The sequence below is a fragment of the Muntiacus reevesi genome, chromosome 16 (genome assembly GCF_963930625.1).
Source record: "Muntiacus reevesi chromosome 16, mMunRee1.1, whole genome shotgun sequence".
Classification (NCBI taxonomy): domain Eukaryota; kingdom Metazoa; phylum Chordata; class Mammalia; order Artiodactyla; family Cervidae; genus Muntiacus; species Muntiacus reevesi.
This window is the reverse complement of record NC_089264.1, coordinates 33,840,973-33,857,468: the sequence shown is the minus strand read 5'-3', so window position 1 is coordinate 33,857,468 and position 16,496 is coordinate 33,840,973. Positions and strand designations below refer to the sequence as shown.

Genomic DNA, 16,496 nt, shown 5'->3' with positions numbered 1-16,496 from the left:
TCCATTGCTGCGTCTGAAATTTTGCCTGTATCTTTTCGATCTGCCTGGATGGCGTAGGGATCTTTTGTGTGTATTGGTTGACAGTGTTTTTCAGTGATTTCTTTTCTAAAATCCATCCCCAAAGAACTGTTTATAGCCTCTAGTCTACCCGGATTTAATGTGGTTCCAAAGTTCACCTCTAGATACTGAACAGGTCTCTACAATGATTTCCCTTTATCAACCTCTGCCTGCCCTTCTCTCTCTGCCTATCTCAAGAAAAACTATATATGTAATGTGTGTATACACACGCATACAAACGCATGGATATTATATATAACGATAGTATGCTGACCTTAAACGGAGTAAGTGTAGGAAAATGAGAAAAATGCCTGTGTAGTATTGCCACACACACACACACACACACACACACACACGCACCCCTATTTGGATATTCATAGTATGCAGACCTGATTGCAAACCCCCCTCTCCCAAGAACAAGAACAACAGGCGTCTTCGCCGGTTTACCTTCAAAGCCAAAGCTTAAGGGAGCAATGACCTTGCCGAGAAATTCATCACCTGCGAGAAAGGCTGCTCCTCCTGGAGCTCAGGACGGGATGGAAACGAGAGCAACAGGCAAAAAGGATCACCTGGCAAAATGTGGGACCGAATCCCTCCCCCATCAGTCCCGAGCACACCGCAAAGCTGTGGTCTCCCAGGGTTGCAAGATGGGCAGAGCTGGCGCGGGGGGCGTCTCCTCCCGCGGCCGCCGGTCACCTACCTGCTGTTGTCCGGCTCTCTCCGGCGTGGCGGGGCCGCTGCCTGCGCTTTGGCGAGGGCTTCCCGTCGCATATCACACGCAGCGGCTCCCGGCGCCCCACCGATGCCTCAGCGGGCTCGGGAGTGGCGGTCCTTTTCAGACCTGTTCCGGGAGGGAGCCGGGTGCCGGCAGGAACTGAAATTACTATGCAAAGAGCAGAGGCGGCGCGCCGGAGCCGGGCGGAGACCGCGGGGGCCGCCCCCCACTCCGGGACTGCAGCCGCCGCCGCCCGGCACTGAGCCAAATTGGAGGTGGGAGTTCACGTGCCCGACTGCTCGTCCGTCAGGCCCGGGCTGCGCCCATCTGTCCTCGCCGGGCAGCGCTGCCCTGCCGGAACATCCGAGGAAGGGGCGGCAGGAGCGCAGGCAGCGGCGGCCGGAGCACCGGCTGCACCCGCTGCACCGGCGGCGGCGGCGGCGGCGGCAGCAGCAGGACGCCGAGCTCCGCCCCCGCCGCGCCCCCGCCCAGCCTTCCGTCCCGCGGGAAGGGGTTGCGGCGGCGGCGGCGGCTGCCGGCCAGGGGGCAACCGGGCACCCGCTGGCGGGTTGCGGTGCTGCTGCAAGGAGACCGGCAGCAGGTGGAAAGTTCAGAAGGAGATTAAGATAGAGGGCTGGGGCCCAGAGCCGCTCCGCAGGAATTCTGGCCCTCGCTCCCACCCACAGGTCACCAGACTCCATGGCTGTGTCTTGACTCCAGCACACGGTTTCCAGAAGAGCCAAGTGCAGAGATCTGAAACCAAGGAGACCATCCGAGGTTTTTTCGGTGTTGCAAAAAGTATGATACCCCGCGTATTTGGAGATGGCATTGCTGACAGTGTTCCTGCCCCCTGCCCCCTACCGCCCCAACTCCCGTCTCCTGGACATGGATGGCTTTGGAAAGCGTCCACTCAGAGTGGCTCCAGCAACACTGAATGGATGTGTAGTATGGTTAGCAGCTGCAGATGGTGCAAATGAAACTGAAAAGAGGTAACGTTCACCAACTATTTGTTAGCAGGCACTGTGCAAAATGCCTTATATGCAGCTTCTGTAATTCTCTTAATGACCCAATGAAGTGAGTAATATTCTCCACTGAACTGATGAGAAAACTAAAGCTTCAATGATTTAGACACTTTGCTTCAGGTCACATAGTAGTAACTGCGAAACTGGAATTTAACACTGCAAAAGAGATCCTCTCACTCATGGGGATCACCTGGGGATCTTGTTAAAACGTAGGTTCTGGCTCAGTAGGCCTGGGGTGGACCTGTGGATCTGTGGTTACTAACAAGTTCACAGCGGGTGTTTGTGCTGCTGGCCAAGGGACCAAACTTTCTAAACCACCAAGTCAGGGATTTTAATAAATTTCTTCTTTTCTGCCAGCTCTAGATGATTGATTGCAACTTCCTAAAGGTAGGTTAAGAAGGATTCTAAGGCTGTGTCTTAGCTCTTGCACAAAGAATGTTGCAGGCCATCGTGTGTCTGTTCGTTGCTCAGTTATATCTGGCTCTTTGTGACCCCATGGACTGTAGCCTGTTGGGCTCCTCCATGGAGTTCTCCAGGCAAGAATACTGGAGTGGGTAGCCATTCCTTTCTCCAGGGGATCTTCCCAACCCAGGGATCAAACCCAGGTCCCCTGCATCACAGGCAGATTCTTTACCATCTGAGACACCAGGGAAGCCCACTAGCCATGTCCAGTTTGGTTAATGGAGGGAAGTTTGTGGCAAGTATCCCAGCAGGCCACTTCTACAACTTCTAAAATAACATGCTGGTTTTTGAGAATGATCATGGTGTAACATGTAAGGATGGATGTCTTCATTCCACACCCAACCCTTGTTAAGAAAGCCTTAAGTTAAAGTTTTACACTTCACGTTTACATAACACAAAACACTTTACAAAATGCTCATATGAATAATTTCGTCTGTCTTCATAATGACTCTGTAAGGCAGGTATAATTTTACTTTACAGGAAAGGAAACTGAGGTAGAGCAATTTTCTCGATATTACACAACTGAAAACATGTGATGGGGCTAGATTGTGATAGATCCCTAGCTCAGGGCTTTTTAAAAAAATTATTAAACTAATGTATTAGTTTCCTGTTAGTCGCTTAGTCATGTCTGACTCTTTGTGACCCCGTGAACTGTAGTCTGCCAGCGTCCTCTGTCCATGGATTCTCCAGGCAAGAATACTGGAGTTGGTTACTGTTCCCTTCTCCAAGGGGCCTTCCCAATCCAGGGATCAAACCCAGATCTCCTGCAGTAGTTTTCTTCTGTTGCTATAACAGATTGCCACAAATTTAGTGGCTTAATACAACACAAATTTATTATTTTATAGTTTTTGAGGTACAAAGCCTGAAAATTGGTTTTATGGGGCTAAAATCAAAGATTCATCAGGGCTCTGCATTTCTTCTGAAAGTTCTAAGGGGGGAATCTGTTCTTACTGTTCTTTGCTCAGTTTCTAGAGGCATCTGCCTTTCTTGGCTTGTGACCACATCACTCAGATCTCTTTTATCCTCTACCCTGACTCTGATTATCCTGCATCCCTCTTCTATAAAGTCTCTTGTGATTATTTTGGGTTAATCCAGGTAACCCAGAGTAATATCCCCATCTCAAAATCCTTAATTTATTCATATCTGCAAAGGCCCTTTTGTGATGCAAGGTAACATAGTCAGAGGTTCCAGGGATTAGCTATTTTGGTAGGATCATTATGTCTACCAAAGCTTCACTTAGTACTTATCCTATAGTTTCTACTATATTTTACTCATCTATCTCTTCTACTTGATTTCTCAGACTGCTAGGAAGTTCTTTCAATGCAAAAATTTACTTGAAAGTCATTCAAGAGGCGATATCACATGTATACTGGCAAGAGAAATCCCAAGGCCATGAAAAAGCCAAGAGGATGGCTAGGATTGTGGTCATGAAGTGGACACACAGGATTAGGAGGTGCTTAATTGTCTGAATGGAACTGAGGTAATCCTTAAGGCAAGCCCTAACTACAGTTATATGCTCACTTTAGCAATACAGAATTTTTTTTAAAAAAAATTCTGCTTCTCAAAACCCATACAAAATTCAGTATAACACCAAATTCCAAAGCATAATAACTGTCAGAGTGATGATAAATAGTATGACAGTACATGAAGCAAAGCCAAATCATATTATTGAATACCTCAAGGAATTTATAGAAAGACTGACATATACAAGTTTAAAATATCACTAGGAACACAGGGTTTGTAGGAAATGAAAATAATAAAGGATTTGAACAGAAGAAACAATAGGAGAAGCAATGTGAGTCGGTACATGATTAATTGCCAAGTGAATTAAAGTGAAAATTTTATTTGAAAGTTAGGTTTATACAGGGGAGTGGAGATAAAGCTAGAAACGTAGGTTTGAAAATTGTTTTGTAAAGCATCTTAAATGTCAAGTTATGGAGTTTAGACTTAACCTGAAATTATAATGACAATAACAATACCTTATGTCCGCATAATGCCGAGTAATTTACCAAGCACTTTTTACATATTTTCAGTTATTTGACTTCTCCTCTGACGCTGCAGAAGCAGGCCAGTGTGTTCACAAACACTCAAATACGTATACACTTCACGCCACAAGGAGAAAGAAATACAGCCTTCCTATCAAAGATGTGTTCTCATCCACTCTATATTGCAATAGCAGCTCCCTCCCCCCTTACCTGTCATTCCTCCTGTCCTGTCTAGCCTGCTTTATGTGTTTCCAGCAGACTTCCTACTGCATTCTGATAGAGTATATATTTGTTTATTGTCTCTCTACTGTTTTTGAGGGCAGGGACTTTGCCTCTTTCACTGCTAAATCTCTGTCACCTAAAACTACACTCATTTTTTAAGGGCTGGATAAATTAAATGAATCACTACTCTAACTTATAAATCAGGAATCAAAATACCAGATATTTAAATAAACTTTGTGATGTCCCACAGCTGTTCAGAGCCTTTACCAAGACTAAAGCCCAGGGTCCAGCCCAATGCTTTTTTGATAGTCTGTTCCCTTTCTGAGTGAAAGGTCTTAGGGGCATTTAAACAGGGGCAGTACTGTATTTTAAAAGGATTAGAATTTGAGATGAGAATCTTCTCTAAATGTCACATCTTGCCTAAAAACTTCATCATCTTAGCTGGATTGGCTAGAAGTATCGACAGGAGGAAGTCAGCAACGGTGGATTCTTGAGGACTCCCATCAGGGCTGCGTTAGTTGGCGCTGAGTCATACTGTAAGTTGTCTTGTAATTGTTCTCTGGTTCATTCATATGTGTGTGTTTTAACACTTTGTATTACACTTTTTGGCTCAGGGACTATAACTTTTTTTTTTTATATCCATGCATTCTGCCCAGTTGTTATTCTTTAGTTGCTAAATTGTGTCCAGTTCTTTTGCAACCCCATGGATTGTAGCTCACCAGGCTCCTCTGCCCATGGGATTTCCCAGGCAAGAATATTGGAGTGGGTTGCCATTTCCTTCTCCAGGGGATCTTCCCGACCCAAGGATCAAACCCATGTCTCCTGTGTTGGCAGGCGGATTCTTTACCACTGACCCTCTAGGGAAGCCCATTCTGCCCAGTACTGGACTCTAAATAGATTTTATCACTGCATGGTTACAAAATGGCTGCCGTTGCCTTAAAAACCATATCCTTACAAACCACGTTCAAGACAGTGTAGGAGATTCAAATATACCACCGCAAAATATGCCACTTTGGCATAAGAATTATTTTGAACCAGAGGAAAATGAGAACCAACAGATGCAGACTAAAAGCAGTAACTTAGAGAAGTGAGGATTACCCTAAATCCCCTCTCCTGGAATAGTGTAAGACCATGAAGAGGACAGAAACCTTGTACCATGATAAGTCTGCAAACAAATCTTACTAAAGTAATTCTTCCCTTTGATTAGGTTTCCCCCTAATATTTGCCTTCCCACAGTTTGGTGCCCCTAAAAGCCTAAACCCCGTTTTCCTTTGTCTTGTCATTCCTATACAAGTTTATTGTTTTTGTGAAAATGCTCTATAAGCCCAAGTTCTAACTGCCCCTTTGAGTTACTCATCACTGAGTTTCTTCTGCATCTATGCCTGATGTACATACATATTAATAAATTCTATTTCTTTTTCTCTTATTAATGTGTATTTTCACTGTCTAATATCCAGGGCCTCAGTTAGAGACCCTAGGAAGATAGAGGGAAAAAAGCCTTTTCTCTCCTCTATAATAGAAAGAAAAGGATTCCATTGGAAAAGGGAGCATCTTTTTATGGAGGAAAAAATATTTTCCTGAACCCACTCTCCTATTTCCAAGTCATTGACCAGAATCCAGTCACCAGATCACCCAAGGTTTGTGAAAGTGAGCACGTAGCCAGGGAGAACAAGCTTGCTTTGGTTTTTCTAGGCTAGATGTCCTGGTGCTCCAAGTGAGACCGTTATTAAGAGAGAAGGAAGGTAGGCTCTAGGATCAGCCCTTAGCAGTTTCTTTCACAGAGAAATCATATAGAAATTAACTAAAGACTCACTGTAAGGTCCATTTTGATGTTGCTTGACTGCCTTTCGATTTCTGGCAAGTCATGTTAAGTCAGGCTCCTACCTGGTTTCCTCCCTTTCTCCTTCTCTCTCTCCCGCTTCCTTCCTCTCCCTTTTCTCATTCTTTTCTTTCCTTTTCTCCTTCACTCCTTCTCTCCCTCCTTCCTTCCTTCAGTTCTTCCTTCAATCCTTCCTTCCTTGTCCCTTTCTCCTTCCCTCTCCCCTCCTCTAATACTAAACGGCTTTTGCAGGGTCGTTTTTGGTCATATTTAGTATTCTACTGTATATTTGATCAGTGCCCTGTTGTCAAATGTTTGGATTCTCACCATCAGAAATATCCTTACAATAGGCTTGTTCAACTGATTGGATAAGAGATACTCAAGTAACTGCTAGTCATACGGTGTCATCTTTTGCTGCTCCCTAAACTCCTATTTTCCATTCCTGCCCTAGTAGTTTGTAAAACACAAGAGTATACTGTTCCACAGCAATGACTTTGTTTTGACCTATGCCCCCCTCAGCCCACCTCCTGAGTGCCCTTTTCTCAGAGCCACTTACCCATCTATCTGGCAAAATCTAGTTTAGCGATCCCTCCTCCTGGAATCCTTGCCCAGACCACCCATTCCCATATTTAATTACTTCTTCCTCTGTAGACACACCTGGTACCAGTCTTTGTTGTAGTTAAAACTTGTACTATAGTTTTGTGTTTTTATTTGTTTTTCTCCTCTAATAGACTAAATCACTTTAGGCTCTGAAAACTGGTGTGCCTACACTGTCCTCATAGGTATGCAGTGTGGCAGTGTTTGGTTTACACTTGGCTAATTTAGCCATATGTGCTTAAGAGTAATAATCATCACTTCTGTTTACAAATTGCATGTCATACATGTAAAAATCTATTTTATACAGGACCATTTTTCAAATGATTGTTTTTCTTCCAGGAATTTTTAGGCTATGAGGAGCGAACAATTAATAAAAAATAAAAACCCATAAAATGACCCCACAAAAATGTGCTGAGTTGACATCAACTACTGCAAACTTGTTCGAAAGATACAAGGGGGGAAGGACATATAAGGACAGTTTGTGGAAGGGAGCTGCTGTTTCTGTCTTCTAAGCTTCCATTTACCCCTTGCTAATGACTGTGTCTCAATTTTCCACTGAGGAACCACACTTCAGTCCATGTGAGTAGGTGGGTCTGACCTTGATTTAAGGTGAACATAAGACCTAGGATAGACCAATAGAAGGTTTATCTGTCCCTGGCCACAGTGGTCAGTTCACAGATAGGTGCAAGACCCAAGCTATTGCTGGAACTCTTGGGAGAATGGGGTCCCCTGGCTAGTAAAATGTAAAACTGAGGCTACTAGTGGGGGCCACTTGGAGGAAGTTTGCATGAGGGAAGCATAAAGACAAAGGAAAGGAAAGCAGGGCTGGCAGATGAAGAGAAAGAGATGAGCTCTGTTTCAGTGATATCATTTAAACCACCACGTTCATTCAAGTTCTGCTATTGAAATTTTCATTGCTCAGTCATTTCCGAGGTGGGTTTGTCTCCTGCAAGGAAAGCGTTCTTGTAGGCTCTTAGAACAGATGCGCAGAGAGACTTCCTATGTCCCTCAGAACAGAGCAGCACACCTGGTGTTTGGCAATGATGCTTGTGGTCCAATAAGAAGGTCTCTGGTGACTTGGTCACACTGCTCTTTTAGAAGCAGCCATCTGCTATTGCTTCTTTTTCTGAAGCCTGCAAATGACCTTGTAACTGTGTTTCTTTCGTTTCTCTGCTTACACCACAATTCTCTGAATTATTTTTCTCTGTACAACCTGCATTCAAACTTCCCAAGAAAGATAATCTGATTGGCTATTTGATACAGTCCCTTAAATGTATGAAGTGCTTTTTTACAGGTTGTTCCCTTTGGCGTGCTTTCTTGCGCCAGGGATCCCCCCCCCTCCTTTGTGGCTAATGCCTATGCATTTTTCAAGTCTCAGGGAAATCCATTTCCTTTACAAAAGCTATCTGAGACTCAAATTGGGTTAAGTACTTCTTTGTGTTTCTAAAGCATCTACCTGTTCATCACTTGGCATTTCACTGTCTATTTATTTGTCCACCTCTTCACTACCACTCCTAGACTGTAATTTTTTTCGAGGACAGGATTTTTTTCTTGACTTATATCAAGCACAATACAGATAAAAAATAATTTTGGTTAACTATTGAATAAAGTAATTAACAGTGAGATTAGGGTGTATGCCAAGTCTCTATCAGAAATACCATTGACCAAAACAGCAAGGGGTCTCTATAGTTAGTTTACTCATCATATTCAAGGTGTAACATCAGGGAAAGAACTGAAATACAGCTTATATAAAGAAAACTGTAGCGTGAGTTGAAAGTTTATATGCCCATTTAACTTATGTAAATATAAATATATAGTATTGGAGAGGGATGGTAAAAGAAATACAGCAATAACAATTTATATGGGATTTGGGCATGACATTCTACCATTTAGCGTCTGACCAGGGATTAGCATTTGATAAGAGACAAAAACCTGCTATTCCCTCAGTAAGGCTCTCATAGTAGCATCTTCTTAACAGACTGGGGATGATTTTGATGTTTAAAGGTGCATTTCCCGCCCCCCTCCCCATAAAATATGGCATCTAAACACTATCAACCACTTGCTTTGGTATTGGACCAAAGGGTCAGAAATCTGTTCCAGTGCTGAAAGAAAGCATTCAAAAGAGGAGCTACCACTTTCTTCTAATGAGAAGAATTGATGGATGATTGATAGGCTGACAGACAGATAGATGAACTAGTGTTGATCGTATCTTTTGATTACAGAGGCTTGGAAGTTACTGCTTTTCTCTTGTTCCATGTTGCTATTAATATAGACTTTTTACCATGTATGCTCAAGACTTCAGATCCAAAGCCAAGTCTGACCAAGACAGGTAGTTGACTTTCACCCTCTAGCTGGTATAATACAGAAATAATATCACTAAATTTCTGCATTGAACGTAAAATGACTGAGGTGGGCTCTGGGCTACTGTCCCTACAATGATGATCCACCTTCATCTCTGTTCTCTACCATTTTTTCCTGGTTCATGTGGTCCCACTTCTGCCTGATTTCTCAGTAATGCTCCATCTGCTGGCCTTTCACCTTGCTTGCTAAAGATCCTGACCCTTCTTTTTGCTTGCCAGTCCTTTTTCTCCAAGGGTAATGGGCTAATTGTACATTGGTGCTGATTCTCCAGTAATTGGGTAAAGTTCAGCTTTAAATTAGATGGACCTCCTGGAAGATCCCCTGGAGGAGGGCTTGGTAACACACTCCAGTATTCTTGTTGGAAAAACCCCATGAACAGATGAGCCTGGCAGTCTATAGGCCATGAGTTCGCAAAGAGTCAAACACGACTGAAGCAAGTAAGCATGCACACAGCCGGAAAGAGTGCAACTAATACATGGCTTCAAGTATAACTACTACTAGAGGCTGGCTGCCTTGCCTAAGATGGCTTCACCTTTGTAGGGGAGCAGAGACTTCTAAGACTGCTTCGTCTTCCCCCTGCTTTAAATATGTTAGCTGTATATTATAAAATTTTCTGGGTTCTTTCAGGCACTATTACTTCTTTCAGAGTTAGGCCCATAAACCAAATTTATTTCCATAGTATACACTTCCCTGGTTCTCCATCCTGTTGACATCACAAACATTCTCCATAGAAATACAAACATTATTCCACAATATCTTCAACTGGTAAATGAACACATAAAATGTGGTATATGTGTACAATATAACATTGCTTGTCAATAAAACAAATGAAATGTTAATACACGCTCCAATTAAAAAGTGGATGAAAGATCTGAATAGCTACAAAGTTCAGTTCAGTTCAGTCGCTCAGTCGTGTCTGACTCTTTGCGACCCCATGAACTGCAGCATGCCAGGCCTCCCTGTCCATCACCAACTCCTGGAGTCCACCCAAACCCATGTTCATTGAGTCGGTGATGCCATCCAACCATCTCATCCTCTGTCATCCCCTTCTCCTCCTGCCCTCAATCTTTCCCAGCATTAGGGCCTTTTCAAATGAGTCAGCTCTTCGCATCAGGTGGCCAAAGTATTGGAGTTTCAGCTTCAGCATCAGTCCTTTCAATGAATATTCAGGACTGATCTCCTTTAGGATGAACTGATTGGATCTCCTTGCAGTCCAAGGGACTCTCCAGAGTCTTCTCCAACACCACAGCTAAGAAACATCAATTCTTCAGTGCTCAGCTTTCTTTATAGTCCAACTCTCACATCCATACATGACTACTGGAAAAACCATAGCCTTGACTAGATGGACCTTTGTTGACAAAGTAATGTCTCTGCTTTTCAATATGCTGTCCAGGTTGGTCATAACTTTCCTTCCAAGGAGTAAGCGTCTTTTAATTTCACAGCTGCAATCACCATCTGCAGTGATTTTGGAGCCCAGATAAACAAAGTCTGTCACTATTTCCACTGTTTCCCCATCTATTTGCCGTGAAGTGATGGGACCAGATGACATGATCTTAGTTTTCTGAATGTTGAGGAGGTCTACAAATGGTCAGTAGACATGAAAGAATGTTCACTATCATTAATCATTAGAGAAATGCAAATGAAAACCACAGTGAGATACTACCTCACACCCATTAGGATATCTACTAACAAACAATAGAAAATAACAAGTGCTGGTGAGGATGTGGAGAAATTGGAATGCTTATTAATGCTGATGGAAATTAAGTATGGTACAATTCCTTTGAAAAAAGAGTTTGGTAGGCCCCCCAAAATTTAAACATAAAGTTATTAACTTGTGCTGTGCTGTGCTTAGTTGCTCAGTTGTGTCTGGCTCTTTGTGACCACATGGACTGTAGCCTGCCAGGCTCCTCTGTCCATGGGGATTCTCTAGGTAAGAATACTGGATTGGGTTGCCTTGCCCCTCTCCAGAGGAACTTCCCTACCCAAGAATCAAACCGGCGTTTCCTTTATTGCAGGCAGATTCTTTACCATCTGAGCTACCAGGAAAGCCCAGAGTTATCCTATGAACCAGCAATTCCATCGTAAGTATATACCCAAGAGAAATTAAAACATATGTTCACCCAAGAGCTTGTATGTGAGTGTTCATAGCAGCATTATTCATGGTGACCCAAAATTAGTATTAACCCAAATATACATCAGCCAAGAACAGATAAATAAAATTTAGTATATTCATAAAATATGATTTTATTCAGAAATAAAAAGTAACAAAGTATTGATATATGATACACCATAGGAAAACCAAGAAAACATGCTAAGTGAAGAAGCCGGTCACAAAGAAACACATATTGCAGGATGCCACTGATATAAAATGTCCAGGATACACAAATCAATACAAACAGAAAGTAGATTAGTTGTAGCCTCGAGGCGTAGGACTGGGGGGAAGAGGGAATGGGTAATGACTGGTAACGGGTATAGGATTTCTTTCTGAGGTGCTGGAAATGTTCTAAAATTAGAGGTGAACACAGTAAAAATATTCAGTTGTACACTTTAAAAGGATGAATTGTATGACATGTGAATTATATCTCAGTAAGCGAAAGTGAAAGTCACTCAGTCTTGTCCGACTCTTAGCAACCCCATGGACTATACATTCTGAACTCTCCAGGCCTGAATACTGGAGTGGGTAGCCTATCCCTTCTCCAAGGGATCTTCCCAACCCAGGAATCAAACCAGGATCTCCTATGTTAAAGGTGGATTCTTTACCAACTGAACTCTTAGGGAAGCCTATATCTCAGTAAAGCTGTTTACAAATATTATGTTAGCAATTAATTTAGCTGGATGGAATACTTTTTGAGAATCCTTAATTTCCATAATTCTGAGGCTGAGCATTTGAGCAACTGTTTTTCATCTCTAATTCAGTTTCCCTAGTGCATTACCCTGATCAATGATGCTTATTCTGCCAAGTACATCAACCACGCAAATAAATTGATACTCTGGTTTGCATGCCCACCCATCTCTTGTGGTTTTTCCAGTCCAAATAATTCCCCTGAGTTTGATCACACTTGAGATGACCTGATGGAATTGATTTTAGCAAACTGCAAAGCTAAATGTCTGACCTGTATTAGCCACATACAGATACTGAATCCCCAAGAGACCCTGCCTAAAATTATTAGTCAGTCAGCAGGTTGACCTCTTGCTCTTTCTTCTTGACAGGTCTAAGCTACATTAAATTAGATGGAATATTATTTTTCAATGCAAAACTATAAAGACTCCTGTTGGAAATGTGGAGTATCACATCACAGAAGAAAACTAAACCAAATATAAATGAAAATAATATATAGTTACTGATCTTGTCTTCTGTAATAGATGTGAAGCCATGGCAAGAAGGAGCAGTGATTTGGCCTTCAGCATCACTACTACATCAATAATCAATAAGAACTGAACTAATGAATGAATAAACTCATATCTAAGCGTATTGTTTGTAGACTGATGAATGTATCTCATTTGCCCCAGATGGATTAAGTTTATCTAATTATCATGGAATTGCACAACTCAACTTGTATTCTATATACATGGTGTTTTCCAAATGTGAAGAAAATAGAAAATCTGATTTATTTGATAGGATGGTAGGAAAACCTGGCCCCTCAAAGAAAAATTGTTTCTTTATAACCTATCTTTTCTCTTCCTTCACCCAAACGTAGAATTGTACCAGGTATCTCACTTTACTTTTTGAAGTCTGAAGTCACTGCAGCACTCATTATTGATGAGTTAATGGGATTGATGCCTACTCAAGATCCCAGAGAAATTTAAGCTATATTTGGTTTTAGTGATCTTACAGACTCATACGCATTGATATCTGTGTTAATATGATGATATCCAGTTGGCTCAGTTTTCTCTGGTGGTCTTCACCATGAGGTGGTGGTTGAGATATTGTTGGTTTTTAGGTGAAGATCCAAATAGAAATTGAACAAATGCATTTTGTAAACTCACATCTGGTTTGGCTGCTGTGTCTTAAGCCTGTTCTTTTGGCATGGGTGAAGACAGAACCAAACACCTAATCAGTTCATGAAATAACACAGTGGAACAGGATTTCTAAAAGTCATGATTCCCTACCCTGGGAGGCATCGTTATTAACCATACTAAATATACACACACACACACGTACACCTATATATGTGTGTATATATATAAAGAAAATGCCTTATGCATAAATATAGACACATAAATATATGCTTTTATCACAGAATATATACATGTACATAGGGGATACACAAAGTCTAGATACACAGATAATATGTTTTATCTTTTACAGATTGAAGGTGTCTCTGACAAGAGTTACATTTGTCCAAATGTTACCATATTTTCTAGAAACCTTTTATACACATGGAAAATGAATGCAATAAAGACTTCTCTAGTTAAGAAAAAATACTTGATATTACTAATCACCTAATGGGTTATTGTGTCTACTTGTGTGTGTGTGCTCAGTCATGTCTGAGTCTGCAACCCCATGGACTGGGGCCTACCAGCCTCCTCTTTCCATAGGATTTTCCCGGCAAGAATACTGAAGTGGTTTGAAATTTCCTCCTCCAGGGGAGGGTCCAGACCCAGGGACCAAACCCATGTCTTCTGCATCTCCTGCATTGGCAAGTGGGTTCTTTCCCACTTAGCCACCTGGGAAGGAAGCCCTCTGCTTGTTAGTTCCAGGGTTAACTTGTCTCTCCAATTATCCATTTCCTATCAGGAATCTCCACATTTCTTTATAAGACATTGCTGCAAGTTATACCATAAAGCATATCAATGTGAAATGGATTTTTTTTTCATTTAGCAATAATGTTACCATTAGACCTGGCTTCTCTGATCATGAATTCAACAGCAAAATGATCCAAAGTTAAAAACTAACAAATACTAAAATCTCTACAGTCATTTAAAATAAGATTATGTTCCAAATTTTATAAAATGACATAAATAGGATGTGTGCATCAATTATTCATGGATCTCAATGTACAAATTACATCTATAACACTAAACTATTACCACTTTACTGCATCATAATGACATATTTAAAACAAATAATCCAGCTCTAATAACCATTGCATTAATTATATATGATTCAAGGAACAATTTTGTTTGTATTCTTACAATTTGGAAGGAGCTGGGAGGAATCATGTTTTGCCAAGTTCTTATTAAATCTGCTCAGGGAAGTCTGAGTGGTTGATTTTTTTTTCTCTTGATAAGTTTTGCTGCAGGAAGAAGTCTCCAAACTTATTGAACGGTTCTGATGAACAGATATTTGTTAAGATTCTACCATATGTCAGATATTATACTAAGCAATAAGGACACAAAGTTAAAGAATACACAGCCCTGCCCTGGAGGAGTTAATTGGACTGTGGGGGAGACAGACACATCAGCAGTTGACTTCCATGCAGGAAGGAGTTCTGTGTGAAGTACCATGGAGCACAGAGCAGCCGGAGTTTTGGGAAAAGAGAGGATCCTTGAGACGAGTTAAATTCAAGATGGATAGGAGTTAGTGGGATGAAGTGGAATGAATAAGAGATATTTGTGAAAGAGGGTGACCTGGGCTGTGCTCAAAATGGGTCGTTAGGAAATAGAGTCATTGCAGTACTTATATATTTGAAGTCTTTATTAAGAAACATCTTCCACTCAATAAAATGCTTCCTGAGTGTTTTATCATATATGGGGCAATGTTCTAGGTGCTGCAAATACAGCAATTAAGAAAACAGACTACAGTTTCTGACGTTTAGGAGTCTACATTTTAGTAAGAAAAACATAAAAATGGAATGAACAAATAGATGTTATAATGTCAGATGGTCTTCCCAGATTGTGCAGTGGTAAAGAGTCTGCTTGGCAGTCAGGGAGATGCAAGAGACATGGGTTTGATGCCTGGATTGGGAAGATCTCTTGGAATAGGAAGTGGCAACCCACTCCAGCATTCTTTCATGGACAATTCCATGGACAGAGGAGCCTGGAGAGCTACAGTCCATGGGGCCGCACACTGAGCTCACATGCATGCATAATATCAAATAGCGATGAATTACATAAAGGGAGACAAAAAATCAGAGTGAGGGACGAGAGAGTAACAGGGTACTGTTTTTAGATGGAGGTGGGGGTCGGGGAACTCCTCTCTGAAGAAGAGGTTTTAAGTAGAATGAAATTAGAGGGCAAGTCGTGTGAATATCTAACGGGAACCATATTTAAGGTTGTTAGAACAGCCTATACAAAGATTCTGAGATAGGACTTTGGTTTAATAGGTTTAAAAATAAACAAAGAGGCAAAATGGCTGGAACATAGTAAATGAGGGGAAGAACAATAGGAAATGAGTTGATAGAGATGGCCAGAGGCCAGGGCATGTGGAATACTTATCTTTACCGAAGTTGTTTTCTCTGCTTCCTAGTTTCGAAGCCATACTGTATTGTCTGGAATTCTTTGCAGGTGGGAGTGTGCAGCCATATGAAAGAGTTCTGACCCCTCAGTTCAGTTCAGTCACTCAGTCATGGCTGACTGTTTGCAGCTCCATGGACTGCAGCATGTCAGGCTTCCCTGTCCATCACCAACTCCCGGAGTTTGCTCAAACTCATGTCTGTCAAGTCAGTGATGCCATCTAGCCATCTCATCCTCTATCGTCCCTTCCTCCTCCTGCCTTCAATCTTTCCCAGCATCAAGGTTTTTTCCAATGATTCAGTTCTTCACATCAGGTGGCCAAAGTATTGGAGTTTCAGCTTAAGCATCAGTCCTTTAAATGAATACTCAGGACTGATTTCCTTTAGGATGGACTGGTTGGATCTCCTTGCAGTTCAAGGGACTCTCCAGAGTCTTCTCCAACACCACAGTTCAAAAGCATCAATTCTTTGGTGCTCAGTTTTCTTTATGGTCCAATCTTCACATCCATACATGACCACCGGAAAAACCATAGCCTTGACTAGACAGACCTTTGTTGGCAAAGTAATGTCTCTGCTTTTTAATATGCTGTCTAGGTTGGTCATAGCTTTTCTTCCAAGGAGCAAGTCTTTTAATTTCACAACTGCAATCACCATCTGCAGTGATCTTGGAGCCCCCAAAAATAAAGTCTGTCACTGTTCCATTGTTTCCCCATCTATTTGCCATAAAGTGATGGGATCTGACCCCTGGAATGTGGTATAAGTGCTGTGTATTCCTCCCAGTCTCACTCATGTAAATGTTCTGTGTAATTCCCTCATCTCTTTGCTTTCCCACCCCATGGGGGACTCAGACCTTGGGCAGCC

General features: G+C 42.0%; 2 protein-coding genes across 2 annotated transcripts in view; one reads left to right on the top strand and one right to left on the bottom strand.

Annotated features, from left to right (window-relative positions):
* Window positions 1-1,048, bottom strand: part of GPRIN3 (GPRIN family member 3) — a 73,659-nt gene extending 72,611 nt beyond the window's left edge. Inside the window, exon 1 of the mRNA XM_065907444.1 lies at window positions 758-1,048. The gene's annotated coding sequence lies outside the window, so the exon portion shown is untranslated. The remainder of the gene's footprint in view (window positions 1-757) is intronic.
* LOC136147883 (uncharacterized) lies at window positions 635-12,639 on the top strand. The gene is made up of 3 exons (XM_065907239.1): window positions 635-1,761; window positions 11,256-11,321; window positions 12,451-12,639. The coding sequence occupies exon 1, from the start codon at window positions 635-637 to the stop codon at window positions 1,400-1,402; it is 768 nt and encodes a 255-aa protein (XP_065763311.1). The 3' UTR covers window positions 1,403-1,761; window positions 11,256-11,321; window positions 12,451-12,639.
* The last annotated feature ends 3,857 nt before the right edge of the window (window positions 12,640-16,496 follow it).